This window comes from Pipra filicauda, unplaced genomic scaffold, assembly GCF_003945595.2.
Source record: "Pipra filicauda isolate LSUMZ 115617 unplaced genomic scaffold, ASM394559v2 scaffold120_size2142806_pilon, whole genome shotgun sequence".
Taxonomy (NCBI): Eukaryota; Metazoa; Chordata; class Aves; order Passeriformes; family Pipridae; genus Pipra; species Pipra filicauda.
This window is the reverse complement of record NW_024103663.1, coordinates 417743-430711: the sequence shown is the minus strand read 5'-3', so window position 1 is coordinate 430711 and position 12969 is coordinate 417743. Positions and strand designations below refer to the sequence as shown.

Below are 12969 nucleotides of genomic sequence, written 5' to 3'. Positions count from 1 at the left end.
TCTGTGTGGGTGCAGGAGGGCACCCCAAGCCTGTCTGGGGTTTTCCACCAATGCTTCCACATCTAGAGGGGCTGTAGGGTGCTGTGAGCCCACGTTTCGGGTTGGTACAGCTCCAGGGATATGGGGAGTCTTACAACAGCAGGTGTTTTCCACCTTGGCTCTGTCCCTGCAGAGCCCTGAGTTCCGGGAGTTCCTGCTGACCAAGCTCATCAACGCCGAGAACGCCTGCTGCAAGTCTGACAAGTTTGCAAAGCTGGAGGTAATGCTGCCCGTGTGTCCCTGCCTGGCACCGTGCCAGGTGTGGGGAATTTCCCCATTCCTTCTCAAAGCCACCTGTCCCTGTTGAAATGGGTTGGCACTTGCAGGGACGAGTGACTGGAGTGTGATGGCCATGAGGCCTTGTGGGGCAGGCACTGCCCTCCAGGAGGGACAAGCCAGCTGAGCAGTGGGTCAGTGCCACTGCTGCTCCCTCAGGGCCCTGGCTGAGTCCCTTCTCATTCCCACAGGACCGCACACGGGCTGCCTTGTTGGACAACCTTCACGATGAGCTCCATGGGCACACGCAGACCATGCTGGGGCTGGGGCCCGAGGAGGACAAGCTGGAGAATGGGGGTCATGGAGGCTTTCTGGAGTCTTTCAAGGTAAAGCCCTGCCCTTGCCAAGAGCAAAGCTAAAATGCACCCAGGGCTGGCAAAGCACATGTTGGTGGGAGATGCAGATGAGCAGTGTTGGGGGACGGGAGGTGTCCCCTGAAGGTAGGGTGGTGGAAGGAGGTGGAGGCTCCTGCCACCACCACCCGCTCAGTCCACCAGCACCCGAGCTGGCCCCAATGGGAGCAGATGCAGGGTGGTGTGGTCCCATTGTTGTTGGTGAGTGTCCCCGTAGTAGTGACCTCTCCAGAGCCCATGAGCATCTCCTCCTCCACCAGTGTGCTGTGGCATTTCTCGAGTGTCCAGAGGGATGTCAGTCGAGGGCCAGCCCCCCATCACATGCTGTGCCTGCAGCCAGGCTCTGCTGTGACAGGGTGTGTCCTACTCCTGTCACCAGTTGCTGGATGCTGCTATGGGACAGCAAGCAGGAGAGATTCCTGAGGTGACTACCATGGCAAGCAAGGGGGAGGTGGTGGTCATTATGCTTAAAACAGGAGATAGAATGAAAGGGGGGGGTGGAGAGGGGAAGGGGTGCTGGATGTGCTGGAGGGACTGGGTGAGTGTGAGGTAGAGCAGATGGTGTGAGCTGGAGGAGAAGGAACAGAGGTAAAATGCTGTGGAGGAAACTCTGAGCAACCACTGGCAGTAGGGTCAGTGATTGGCTGGGCAGTGGGGACATCCCTCGAGATGGAGGGGCAGCACCTGAGTCTGGGGGAATGAGCCATTCCAGGTGTCTCTGGTGGGGCTGCCTTGTTGTGGGGACAGGGCTGACAGAGTGGCCATCACTGTATGGGCAGGGGGGCTGTCCTGGCTGCCACTGTACTGGGACAGCTCCTGCAGTTACTTCGCAGGCACAGTGACATCTGTGGCCCAGAGAAGTGGGCTCTGGTGGATGAGTTGCCTCATCCTGCACCTGGAGGATGGGGCCATGGAGGAGGAGTGTTCACCTCCCCAGCCCCTACTGCAGTGGAAGGAGGCTCAGGTGTGTCCTGTTTCAGTGTGAGCCGTAGGGATGGAACTGCTGTGCAGTCAGTTGTACATCACAGCATCCACGCCAGGGGCTCAGCACTGAGGTCATGCTTGGGCACACTTTGTGTGTGTGAGGAGACAGACCGTGCTCTCTTGGCATTGCAGGGAGTGCTGGGGTGGGAGGTGAGCCCCGTGGTCTGTGCTGGGCTGCGCCTGCCTGGCCGCCTCGGGCCCGCGCTGCTGGGCTGCCTGCTGGCTTATGTCCTGCACCGAGCCTTGTTGGAGTGACCAGGGAGATACAGACGGTACATGAGGGCTGCAAGGGGTGAGACCCGGTCCTCATGATACCTTTTTGCCCAATGCTTCACACCCACAACCCAGCTGGCAGCCCCATCCCCCTGGCCGGGAGACCAGGGGCCCACTCTCAGAGGTGAGTGGAGCCCATTTCTGCTGGGCCACGAGCGAGCGAGAGGTGCCTTTGCCTCTGCTGCAGGGAGAGGACCTGCTCTGTGGAGAGGGGGTGCTGGAGTGCCCCACAGAGCTCCCCAGCTCAGGGCAGGAGCCTGCAGGGTGTGAGCACCCACAGGCACTGCTTGGCAGCAAAGCAACTGGTCACTTTTACCTACAAACACTGTCAAATTATGTATAAATTGCTGCTGACCCAAATAAATCTGTTCTGATGGACTCTGGCTTGGTGTTTGTTATTGGATGTGTAGGAGGGGCTGTTGGGACTGTGGTCTCCAGCACTGAGGGCTCCGTGAGAGCTCAGGGCTGCAGCTCCCGCTTACCCCAGTGTGGGTCTGCCTGCAGCTCTGTGACCCCAAGTGCCTGTGGATGCAGTGCTGGCACCTTCAGGAATCTGGCCCACAATGGCTCATTTCCTCTCTTTAGCCTGAGCTGGGATTCGGGCTGGAGGAGCAGCAGCCATGGCACAGTGATGGGACAGCACAGGGAATAGCTGCAAAGGGAACAGGGAAAGGTGACTGCTGTGAAGAGTGAGGGAAGGGGGCTGCTTGATGGGGAGATGTGAAGATCAAAGGGAGCAGGGAGAGTCTGCAGCTGCTGTGGGGCTACTGCTGTGGAGCTCACCTCTGGTCTCTTCCAGAGGTGCATGGACCAAACCAGCAGCAGAGCTTCAGACTGAATGTATTCTCAAGCATTAGAGAACAGAAGCACTTTTGTGTGGCTGCAAAACCTCCAGCTCAGGAGCTGTTTTGGGGCAGGCTGGAGAGGTCCCTCAGTGCAGGAGAGGTGCAGGCAGGGCTGGAGGCTCTGCAGGATCTGTCCTCTCCAAGTCCAGGGAGAATCATGGGAGGTGTGCACACAAACATGGCTTATGATTCGCTTGTGGTCCCCATTCCTGCCAAGGGGTCTGGGACATTGGTCAGGCACAGGGCAGGAAGCTGGATGTGGGGCTTGTGTCTGCTGCTCCTGGTCCCATAGCTGCAGTCCTTGGTATCACGGAGCAATGGGGGAAAAATCTGATGTTGTGGTGGCTGTGGGGCTCCCCAAGGGTGGCCCATGCTCAACTGCACCTGCCAGGGCTGCTGCTGTCACCAGTGGGGTTGTTGGGGTGTGCTGGTTCTCGGCGAGGCCCAGACAGGTTACTCTCCCGTGTACCTGGGGGAGACCTGGAACTGAGGAGGGGTTCTGGGGCCAGCACCCCACAGAGTGGTGATGTCCTGTTGTCCCCTGTCCCCTCTGCCACAGAGAGCCATCCGGGTGCGCAGCCACTCCATGGAGACGATGGTGGGCAGCCAGAAGAAGCACCACGGCAGTGGCATCCCGGGCAGCCTCAGCGGGGGCATCGCACACAACAGCGGCGAGGTGACCAAGACCACCTTCTCAGTGAGTGCAGCCACACGTCCCTCTGTCCTGCTGTCTCTCTGTCCCACTGTCCCTCCTCTGTCCAGCCCAGTGCAGCCCAGTGGGGCACTGTGCTGACAGTCTGTCAGTCCCCTGCAGGGGTAGCAAGGGTAAAGGAGAGGAGAACACTTGAGTAGACCATGGGTTTGGGTGCCTTGTTCAAGTTGGGCTTGTTTTGTGGAAGAACCAAAGATGAGCTGTCTGAGATTTTCAGCCCCAAAGCACAAAGGAGATAGAAAAGAAGTTCTGACATTACACATTTTCTAGATGTGTAGGCTGGGAATCGCAGGCAGCACAATTCTGTGCAGGCTGTTTAGTTTCTGAGCTCCCAGGAGGGAGCTGTGCTCTCCAACTCAGACTGTTCTCTGCTTTCAGCCCCCTGTACCAGCCACTGCTGCCAAGAACCAGTCCAGGAGCCCCATCAAGCGCCGGTCAGGGCTGTTCCCTCGCCTGCACACGACGTCAGAGAGCCAGGTGGAGAGCAGGACAAGGTGGTGAGTTTGTCATCGCTCTGTCACTAAGGTTAAAAGACCCTCTTGAGTGTTAAACATGAGAAAAGCTGTTGGTGGGTGCTAGAAACCTATCCCAGGGTGCAGCCCCTCCTTTTCACAGAACCAGCAACAAGAGCTGCTTCTGCTATGTTTGAGAAATTGCGCCTTGGATCCCTTCCCTCTGTTTTAAATCAAAGTGATGGTACCCGTAGAGCATCTGTCACTCTCACAGTTTATATTTGGTGTTGGGGAATATAATTTGACCATCCTTTTTAAGTCTCTTGTATAACTCATGCAACTTGTCTCTTTGTGCCCTCAGTGACAGTGTTTCTGGAGCCCAGAAGACACCAGATTTGGGACATTCTTCCCAAGAGATGAAGTCTGAAACCTCGTCCAACCCTAGCTCCCCTGAAATATGCCCCAACAAAGACAGGTGAGCCGGGAGGAGTCCATCCTTCTCCTACCACAGACATCAGGGACTTTGTCAAACAAAATCATCGCCAGGTTTTACTATAAAAAAGTTTGATACTAAGGGGAGAAAAGATTCCTGTGATTCATGAACACAGCTCCCTTATGGTCTTTACAAAGAAGAACCAGGAGCAGTATCTGACAGAGGCTGCCCAAATCCTCAGGGCACAGGAGCTGGGGAGGCTGCAGTACCTGTCCCTCCGTGCCAAGGGGAAGTCAGCTGCACCCTGGGCTTCCTGCTGGGCCACCCACCCACCACCTTATCCCACGCCTTTGGATGTGGTTATGTACAGAAGCAACCCAAAAGGTTCATCCCTACAGCAGCACTTTGCTCCAAGGGTGGCAGGAGGGTCTGTCCCGCTGTCCCAGCCCAAGGGACATCCTTCCCCAGTGACAGCCTCGCGCCCTTCCTTCCATCCCGCCTCTCCCTAGGCCATTTATCAAGCTGAAAGAGAACGGGCGGTCGAACATCTCCCGTTCCTCCTCCAGCACCAGCAGCTTCAGCAGCACGGCGGGGGAGAGCGAGACCCTGGAGGAGTATGACAGCGTGGTAGGCACCAAACCCACCCCTGACACACTCCACGTGTCCCTTGGCTCCCTGCTGCCTCCTGACCCCTGGGTGGTCTCTGTGGGGGAAAAGTGTCCACTAGGCCCCCAGGTGCTTCCTCACCACTGGAGGGGCTTAATCCCATCCCTGGGTGTGGGGAGGAGGAGGGCTGGGATGCCTGGTGGGACATGAGGGTGTTATGGCTGCCCCAACCCTGGAAGTGTTCAAGGGCAGGGCTTGGAGCAGCCTGGTCTAGCGTTCTTGCCTGTGGCAGGGAGGATGTGACTAGATGGTCTTTGAGGTCCCTTCCAACCCAAACCATTCTGTGATTCTGTGACAGCCCAGTGAACCCTGGGGTGCCCTGGGCACTGCTCAGTGTGCCCGGGCTGGGAGGTTGCTCCATCAGGACAAGCTTTCCCACCAGCAGCTGGTGGCAGGCCTGCAATGGGCAGGGGTGCAGTGGGGCATCAGCAGGGTGTGGGAGGAAGAGCTGGCTGCAGGAAAAGCCATGTCCCATCTCTCTGAGCAGGGAAGCCAGCCCTCCACTGCATCGCCATTCAAGCAGGACGTGTTTGTCTACAGCGCTTCATCTGGCAGTGAGAGCCCCAGCGCAGGAGCCATGGCAACCCCTGTCATCATGAGCAGGAGCCCCACAGGTGGGTTGTAGGAGGGCTGGTGGGAGGCTTTGCCTCTGACTTCGCCCCTGGAGCCCCTGGAAGCCCCCAGGTTCCTGTAGTGGTGGGTTGGAATGGGCTCCATGGCTCTGGGATGGAGGAGCCTTGCCCAGGTGCCCGGGTGAAGCAGCAGCCACGCTCACCTTGGCAGGATGGGCATCCACAGGGTGCAAGGCAGCTCCCATCCTGACAGGGCTGTTCTGGAGAGATGGCCCCATGTGCTCTAGTTCTGTATTTCCACAGGGAACTATTTCCCTCTCAATTAGAGCACAGAGGTGGCTCTTACTGTGGCTTTCCTCCCTCTGTCTCCCCTGACAGGCATGTGCAGTAGTCGTGGAAACCCACTGGCTCCAGGGGCTGAGCCACAACTCACAATTATTTAATCAACAAGCAGCTTCCCATGGTCTTGGCTCTGTTCCCCTCCTGCCAACCCACTCACCAACTCCATCCATTCCATTTGGACAATTTGCACGATGAGGTGCAATTCAACACCAGGAATGGCCCTTTGCCAGTGCATTCTGTGGTGATGGTGTGGTGAGCTGGGAGATGGCCACAGTCACCCCTCTCCTGCAGACACCCGTGGCTCTGATTCCTTGAGCCACAGAGAGCCTGCCACAAGGCACCACCATCCACATGGAAACACACATTGTCAGCTGAGGAGCTGTTTGTGGAACAAATGCAGCCCAACAGCTCCATAACTGGGAGCATTGTTGGCAAAGCGAGGCTGCGGAGCATGGGCAGGCTTTTCATGTCTCAGCACCCCACAGGTCCTCCTCCTTGTTTTCATTAGTAATTTTCTGAACTCTTAAACCAGCCCCTTTGAATTTTTGAAGTGTTTATTTTGTATTTTTCCTGCCAAGAACATGAAAATCCACCCATACATTAAACGGATCAGTCATTCCTTGTAGCCTTTTCAGTGGCATTTCCAGGAGGAAGACTGAAATGTAATTAAGCCTCAATTTGTTCCACCACAAACATTTAATGTACAGCTTTTGCCAAACATCCAGCCAAGACAGACTAAACATTGGTAGCACTCCTGATAGTCTGTTGAAGTGCCTGGCGGGGTGAGTGCAGCCAGCACTACAGCAAATATTTTTGTTCACAGTTTATTATTTTCATTCCTTGTTTTTTCCCTCCCTCCAGCAGATGTAAAGAACAGAAACTCTCCAAGGTCCAACCTGAAGTTTCGCTTTGACAAGCTGAGCCACGGCAGCTCCAACACGGTACGAGCCAGGGCTCTTACTGGTGGGGTGCTGCATGGGCACATCCTCCCTGCCTGGCATGGGGGGTCTGGGCTCTGGGGGAGGCTCTGGGGCCCATGAGGGATTAGAAGGGAGGGAAAGGATTTTGTGATTTCTTGCCCCTTCGTTTGCAACCCACCCCATGTTCTGTTCTTTCACATAGAGCCACTAGCAGGAGGAAGTAATGAACTCGTCACAGGTGAGTGTTGGTGTTGTGCTGTTGTGCAAAAAGGCTCATCTCTGCAGGGAGGACGAGTTTTTCTGCACTGTCCTCTGGGCACTGGGGGTGGAAAGGCAGAGCAGGTCCATTCCAAAAACCCAAGGGGAATGGCAGATTCACAGGGTGGATTTCATGGGCAGAGGTGAAGGGAATGTGGTGGGAGTCACCCAGGCTCCTTCTCTGCTGTGAAATCAGGGGTGTCATTAGGAACTCTCAAGTTGAGCAGAAGAGCCCACAGAATTTGAAATGAGAGGAATTTCCATTTCTGAAAGCATGAGTCTCAAAGATGAGGATTTTCACCTCATCACAGAGTTTCCTTCTTCCCCAGCCCGGGAGTGGCAGGTGGCCTGGTGCTTTGGGGATGGGCACTGCCCTGGCTTCAGCTCCCTCCCTGGGACAGGTGCTGCACAACCATCACCACAGGGGTGGGAATATTCTCCTTCCACCGTCTCTGACACTTTTATCCTTTTCTTCTTTGCAGAGAATTTTTGTTTCAACAAAGGGAAAACTCTTCAACACCCCATGGGACCCCACGTGCCCCAGCCGTGGGCAGTGAGGTGCCCACACCTGCCTCCCGCCTGCCCGCTGCGCCGGGAAGGAGCTCTCACCTTGCCACAGTCCTGCCCTGACAGGGACCAGCCACCTTCCCCCCGCTGTACCCCTGCCCAGCACACGCCCTGTGCCCCCAGCTCTGCCTGTGGGAGGGGATGTGTCTTTAACTGTGCCACACACACGTGTGGCCAGGGCCGTGACCCCTCCAGGTGCTGTGCTGGGTCACCCTGTGGGCACCCACATGTGCTGTGGCTGGTGGGCACCGTCCACTCCCCCCTCCCTGGGCTGCCTGCCAGCTCCTCTTGGGCAGAGGGCCAGGAGGACAGACCCCCATGCAGTTCAGTTCCCTCCATGCTATATTTGCAGTTATCAGTGGGGAAGCAGGTTTTATATTTGTTTTTTGAGGGGTAGGGGGTCAGGGCAAAGTGAGTTAGTGGCCCCAGGACAGTTCCCTTTCTGCCATCATTTTCTGTCACTCCTCTCTGGGGCCAACAGGGTAAAACAGGGTAAAATGTCCCCCCAGCACAAGGTTTGCAGTGCCTCTCCAGCCACCCCCAGCTGTCTCCCCCCCAGTTCCTACCCACACCCCAAAACTCTTAGGGCAGAGGAATCCCCTTACTCCACACTTGCTCATTTCTTGCACAAGAGGTGGGTGAGCAAACTGGCCCAGGGAGCGGAGCTGGGGGCCAAGGCCAGCTCATCCTCCCTGGGCAGGTTTGGCCTCCCTGCTTTGTCCCTGCCTGACACTGAGCACAGGCCTGGGAAAGGTGACCCAAAGCTAAAGCTGTGGTGTGTCTGAGTACTAGAACTGGAACCAGAGGGAATTTACCCAGTGGGCTCTGCTTTGCCCCATGGCTTGGATCACCAGGCAAGCAAATGCATAAAACTCCAGTGATTTGGGTGGCATTAGGCTGCTCCAGCCCTTGGAGAGTCTGTCTGTCCTGCTGCTTTTGAGTGAGCTCTTGTTATTCTGAAAGATGAGGATTATGGATTCCGCAAGGTGACTTTCCTGTAATGCCCTTTCCCAAAAAATACCTCTCTCAACAGGCCAAGAAATCCTTTTGCTCTTTTTATGGAACTTCTTCTGAAGTTTCCTGAAGCCTGTCCACGAATTTCACATTGCTCACAGATTTCCCTCACCCATTTTGTGGAAGACAGGCCATGATGCTGCAGAGATGCTCCCCTGCCCCCCTCAGCCTGTGACTTTTGGAAAACCCCATGAAATCAAGTTCTCAGTCTCAAGTGAACACAGTTCTGCGAATTTGTGATTCCTACTGAAAACAGGACTTTGAGTGCCAAAGTCACCTTCACACAGCCAGTGCTCCAAGAGCAACAAAGTACCTGCCAGCCTGTGTCAGGAGGCGGGTGCAGAATTGTGCTCCTGGAGCAGCCCAGGGCAGCTGCCATGGCTGGGGCTGCTCCTGTTCCCCTCTCTCTGGGGCAAGTGCTTGTAGGATCCAACCATCACCTCCCCTCCTCCCCGTCACCTCCCCAGGCCAGAGACGAGCCAAGGCAAGCTGAACCGGCTCTGCTTACCCCGGCTCTGCAGGGAGATGCTCTCCAACAGCCTTACGATCCGGTTCACAGAGGTGCTCCCCTCGTGCTGGAATTGGTATGTGTGGAAAGGCTGTAGCTCTGATGGGAGATGAACCAGGTTAGAGAAGGAGAACATGTTGTGAAAAGGGAGGGAGCTGTTTCACTGGCACTAAGCTCTGTGTAGAACCAGTAAATCCCAGTAACCCCCATGGGGATGCTCCCTCCTGCTCCCAGCCAGTTGCATTTCAGTAGAGTTTAAAGCTTGAGTTTCCTTTGGAAGAGAAGTGTGTGGTGTGCTCAGCCCAGGCCGTAGCTGTAGGTGCCTCTTCGCTGTTCAGCACTTGCCTGATGATGCTTTAGTAGCACTTTCAAGCCCATCCCCAGTTCTCTTAGAAGCTTTGCTCTGGTTTCCTGAAGCCTCACAGTGAAACGCTGAGTGATGCAATGACTCCGAGGGTCTGCTCTGGGTTTGCTTTTTCCTCTGAGAAGTTGCTCGGTTCTGTAGACTTTGTCATTCCTGTGGGTGTTGATCTCTGTGAGATCTTTCAGCAGACGATTCAGTGGCTACTGTCAGCTGGTTTGTCATTCTTGGTTGCTTTGTTGTTGTGTTTTTTTTCACTTGAAACTGTGACTTTCCTTTCTGACCCAGATTGATTTGGGAATGGGACTGACAGGCAGGACTGTGTGAAGCCTTAGGGAGAGGTGCAGTGTGTTGGACTTGTCTCTCCCATGGCAGCGGGGCCGGGAGCTGGGGTCTGGCATGAGGTTTGCCAGCAGCTCCTATGGGATCTGGGACATTTTCAGCAGCACACACTCCTCCCCCCTGCTGGAAAACCTGCTGTACATCCTTACCAGCAGCTGGGCTTTGGATGCTCTCGTCCTGGCCAGGCTTTGGCATGGTCCTGCCTGTGGCTGGCCCATGCCTCCCAGCCTGGAATGTCCCAGACTGTCCTGTGGTTCTGGGGTCTGAGCAGCAGTTTATTACACGCCAGGGACTTTTGCACTTCCAGCAGTGGGTGAAGGTGTTCCTGTATATATTTTGCAAAATGTTTTGTGCTTATAAGTGACACATACACATCTATACATATATAAAAGGGATTTTTATATATATATATATATACATACATATATATATGTATATAAAAGAAAGAGTCCTTAACTGACACTAGAATTACTGTGCAGTGCATTTTCCTTTCTGATCCCACTGTTTCCATGCACACAACTTCTGCCACACTTGGGAGTGACTTTGCAGAGGGAGCAGAAGGGGTTCAGAAGCACATTGGGGGATGATGGGAGAGTTCCCACTGTGTGGAGAGGTCTCCCTTGTCACAGGGTCTGCTCCCCTTCCCACTGGAGTTTCAGTCTCCCACTTGCTCCTGCTGCACCCGGGCTGCCACCTGGCTCAGACCAGCGCCTGGGCTCGGTGAGAGGCAGCAGCAGGTTAGGTGCAGCTCCACAGGTCCAGCACTGGTGCCACCAGCTCCAAGTCCTCATGCAGAGCAGGGGGGGACCCTCTCCCCTCCACCAGCATCATCTGCATCAGCCCTGGAGCTGGTGTGCAGCTAAGGGTTGGCAGCAAGCTGCCACTCTGGCTCGGCTTCCATTTAGGAGAGCACTTGGCATGCACTTGCAGCCTCTTGAAACCTCACTGAGCCAAGCACAGGGTGCACACCTAAGCACAACACAGAAGTGCTTTTTCCTGGGTGAAGTGGGGGAACCTAAGCACAAACTCAGTTTCTTTCCAGAGTTTTGAGGGTCTTGAGAATGGCGGGTGAAGGGGCCAAGATACGTCTCTGCCATGAATGGGCTGTACCGAGGGCTGGGATCTCTTGGCTGTGGGAGGTGCAGCTCCCAAAACCAAGGCAGAGCCCAGCACCTCTGCGGGTCCCACCTGCACTCTCACTGCTCTGCTGATGCTCCAGCCTCCCCCCAAGCTGGCTGGGGCTGTCCCAGTCCCCCAGCATGCTTTTGTCAATGAATGTAGCACTGCGGATGTCCTGCGGAGAGGAGTGCGGGATTTGTATGAGAGAATGTGGAGAGAGTTTATAGAGGGAAAATAAATCTTGAAATGTATCTGATAAAGTTTATTTTTGATGTAGAGAGGTGGTGCTTTGTAGTTCCTGGTGACCTATGTCTGTTGTAAATAATGTATATTTAATTTATTGCTATGGTAGCAGATTGTATTTGTTATGTATAAAACTAAAGGTTCAAAAATGTATATTTTGTTGCTTAAATGTGTATTTGCAAAATTCACAATAAATAACATATTTTGTGTCCATATGTGTACTCCATGTGTGTGTCCATATAGTGACAGCTTTAGAGGAACTCTTTGAGAGCATTCCTATGAAAAGCAGGTGAGGGCACGGAGCGGGGCTGAGCTGGGGTTGGTGGGAGCCTGGCAGAGCTCACGTGAAGTCAGACACTGAGGCACTGGAAGCAGAGAAGTATTGGAGCACAGGGAGGTGTAAATAGGGACATCTGTGCCGGTGCTCCCCAGACTAAGACTGGAGCAGCAGAGGAGGAGCAGGGCTACTCTTTTGCAAACACGTGGCCATTTAACCAAGGCAACTGTTCTGTTTGAATTGAAATTGGTGCCCTATAAAGCTCCATATAAAATGGTCCCTGTCAGCAGCCAGCCCATGTGATGAAGAATATAAAGAGGCAGCAATTCTGTCTGTCTAAGCCAAGAGCTTAACTCAGCCCACCAGGCTCCGGCAGCGCCGCTGTCTCTGGACATCCCCAGGGGGCTGACAAGGAAATTGGATTTTCTGTCTCCAGCTCCTCAGGCTCCTTTAAAATCCACCTAATTTCCCAGATTTCTTCCTCCCAGGGCACTAAGAAAAGAGCTGTACTGTTTGGAGGTGGCATGTCTGGCACGTCTTTGTGGACCTGCTTCTGCTGCACCCCATCCCCAGGGACATGCCTGCAGTCATGGGAGAGTTCTGCTGAGGGAGGGCTGATTACACTGCAAGGGCTCCACTCCTGTGTCTCCATCACTAAACCAAAGCAAATACAGCTTTACATGCTCCTGTCCGAGCATATCCTGTCAGTCTTACAAAAAATACAATCCCAAGGCCACACCATTCCCTTCTCCTCACACTGGGACTCTCTATCCCAGCCAAAGAAGCCACTGGCACAAAGCATGAGTGGGTTCCTTCATCATCTCATCATCTCATCTCATCTCCGTGTCCCTGGGGGTTCCTTCAGCCCCCCCAGCCCTGCAATCACTGCCCACAACTCTTACTGCAATAATAGATTTAATGAGACAGCATTTGGGTTGCCCAGAGAAGTAGTGGATGATCCATCCCTGGAAAGATTGGAGGGGGGCTCTGAGCAACCTGATCTGGTTGAAGATATCCCTGCCCATGGCAAGGGGTTGGAGTGGGTGACCTTTAAGGGGCTTTTCCAGCCCAAATTATTCTGTGATTCCATGATTTCCTTCCCATCACACTGACTGTTGCCTTGGAAATCATTGCAAATCTAAAAGCTTTTTGAAATGCACACAGGGGACTGACTGCATGTGTCCTCAACCCTGGGAAGTGCTAAAGAGCATCCCAAGGCTCTGGAGGGCAAAAGGGAGTCAGCCAAGTGACCCAATTAACCTGCTGTCAAGGGCTATACGAGGCACCTGGGCCCCCAGTGAGGTTGGGTAGGAGGAGTCTGGGGTGGGGGGGTGACTGGTCTTTGCTTGGTTTTCAGGCTGGATTTCTGTCACATTTTATCTGTCTAGGTGTAGCAAGGCTCTCTCTCTCCAG

General features: G+C 54.5%; 1 protein-coding gene across 5 annotated transcripts in view; it reads left to right on the top strand.

The window, feature by feature from the left end:
- Positions 1-11494, top strand: part of RAP1GAP2 (RAP1 GTPase activating protein 2) — a 56077-nt gene extending 44583 nt beyond the window's left edge. For 3 of the 5 annotated variants that reach the window (XM_027751629.2, XM_027751632.2, XM_027751630.2), the window contains 10 exons: positions 173-259; positions 507-641; positions 3330-3467; positions 3861-3979; positions 4296-4409; positions 4877-4994; positions 5521-5647; positions 6809-6888; positions 7070-7105; positions 7608-11494. In XM_027751629.2, the coding sequence (XP_027607430.1) occupies positions 173-259; positions 507-641; positions 3330-3467; positions 3861-3979; positions 4296-4409; positions 4877-4994; positions 5521-5647; positions 6809-6888; positions 7070-7078 (927 nt within the window). In that variant the 3' untranslated portion in view covers positions 7079-7105; positions 7608-11494. The remainder of the gene's footprint in view (positions 1-172; positions 260-506; positions 642-3329; positions 3468-3860; positions 3980-4295; positions 4410-4876; positions 4995-5520; positions 5648-6808; positions 6889-7069; positions 7106-7607) is intronic. The other 2 variants (XM_027751626.2, XM_027751631.2) reach the window with 1 other exon arrangement.
- The last annotated feature ends 1475 nt before the right edge of the window (positions 11495-12969 follow it).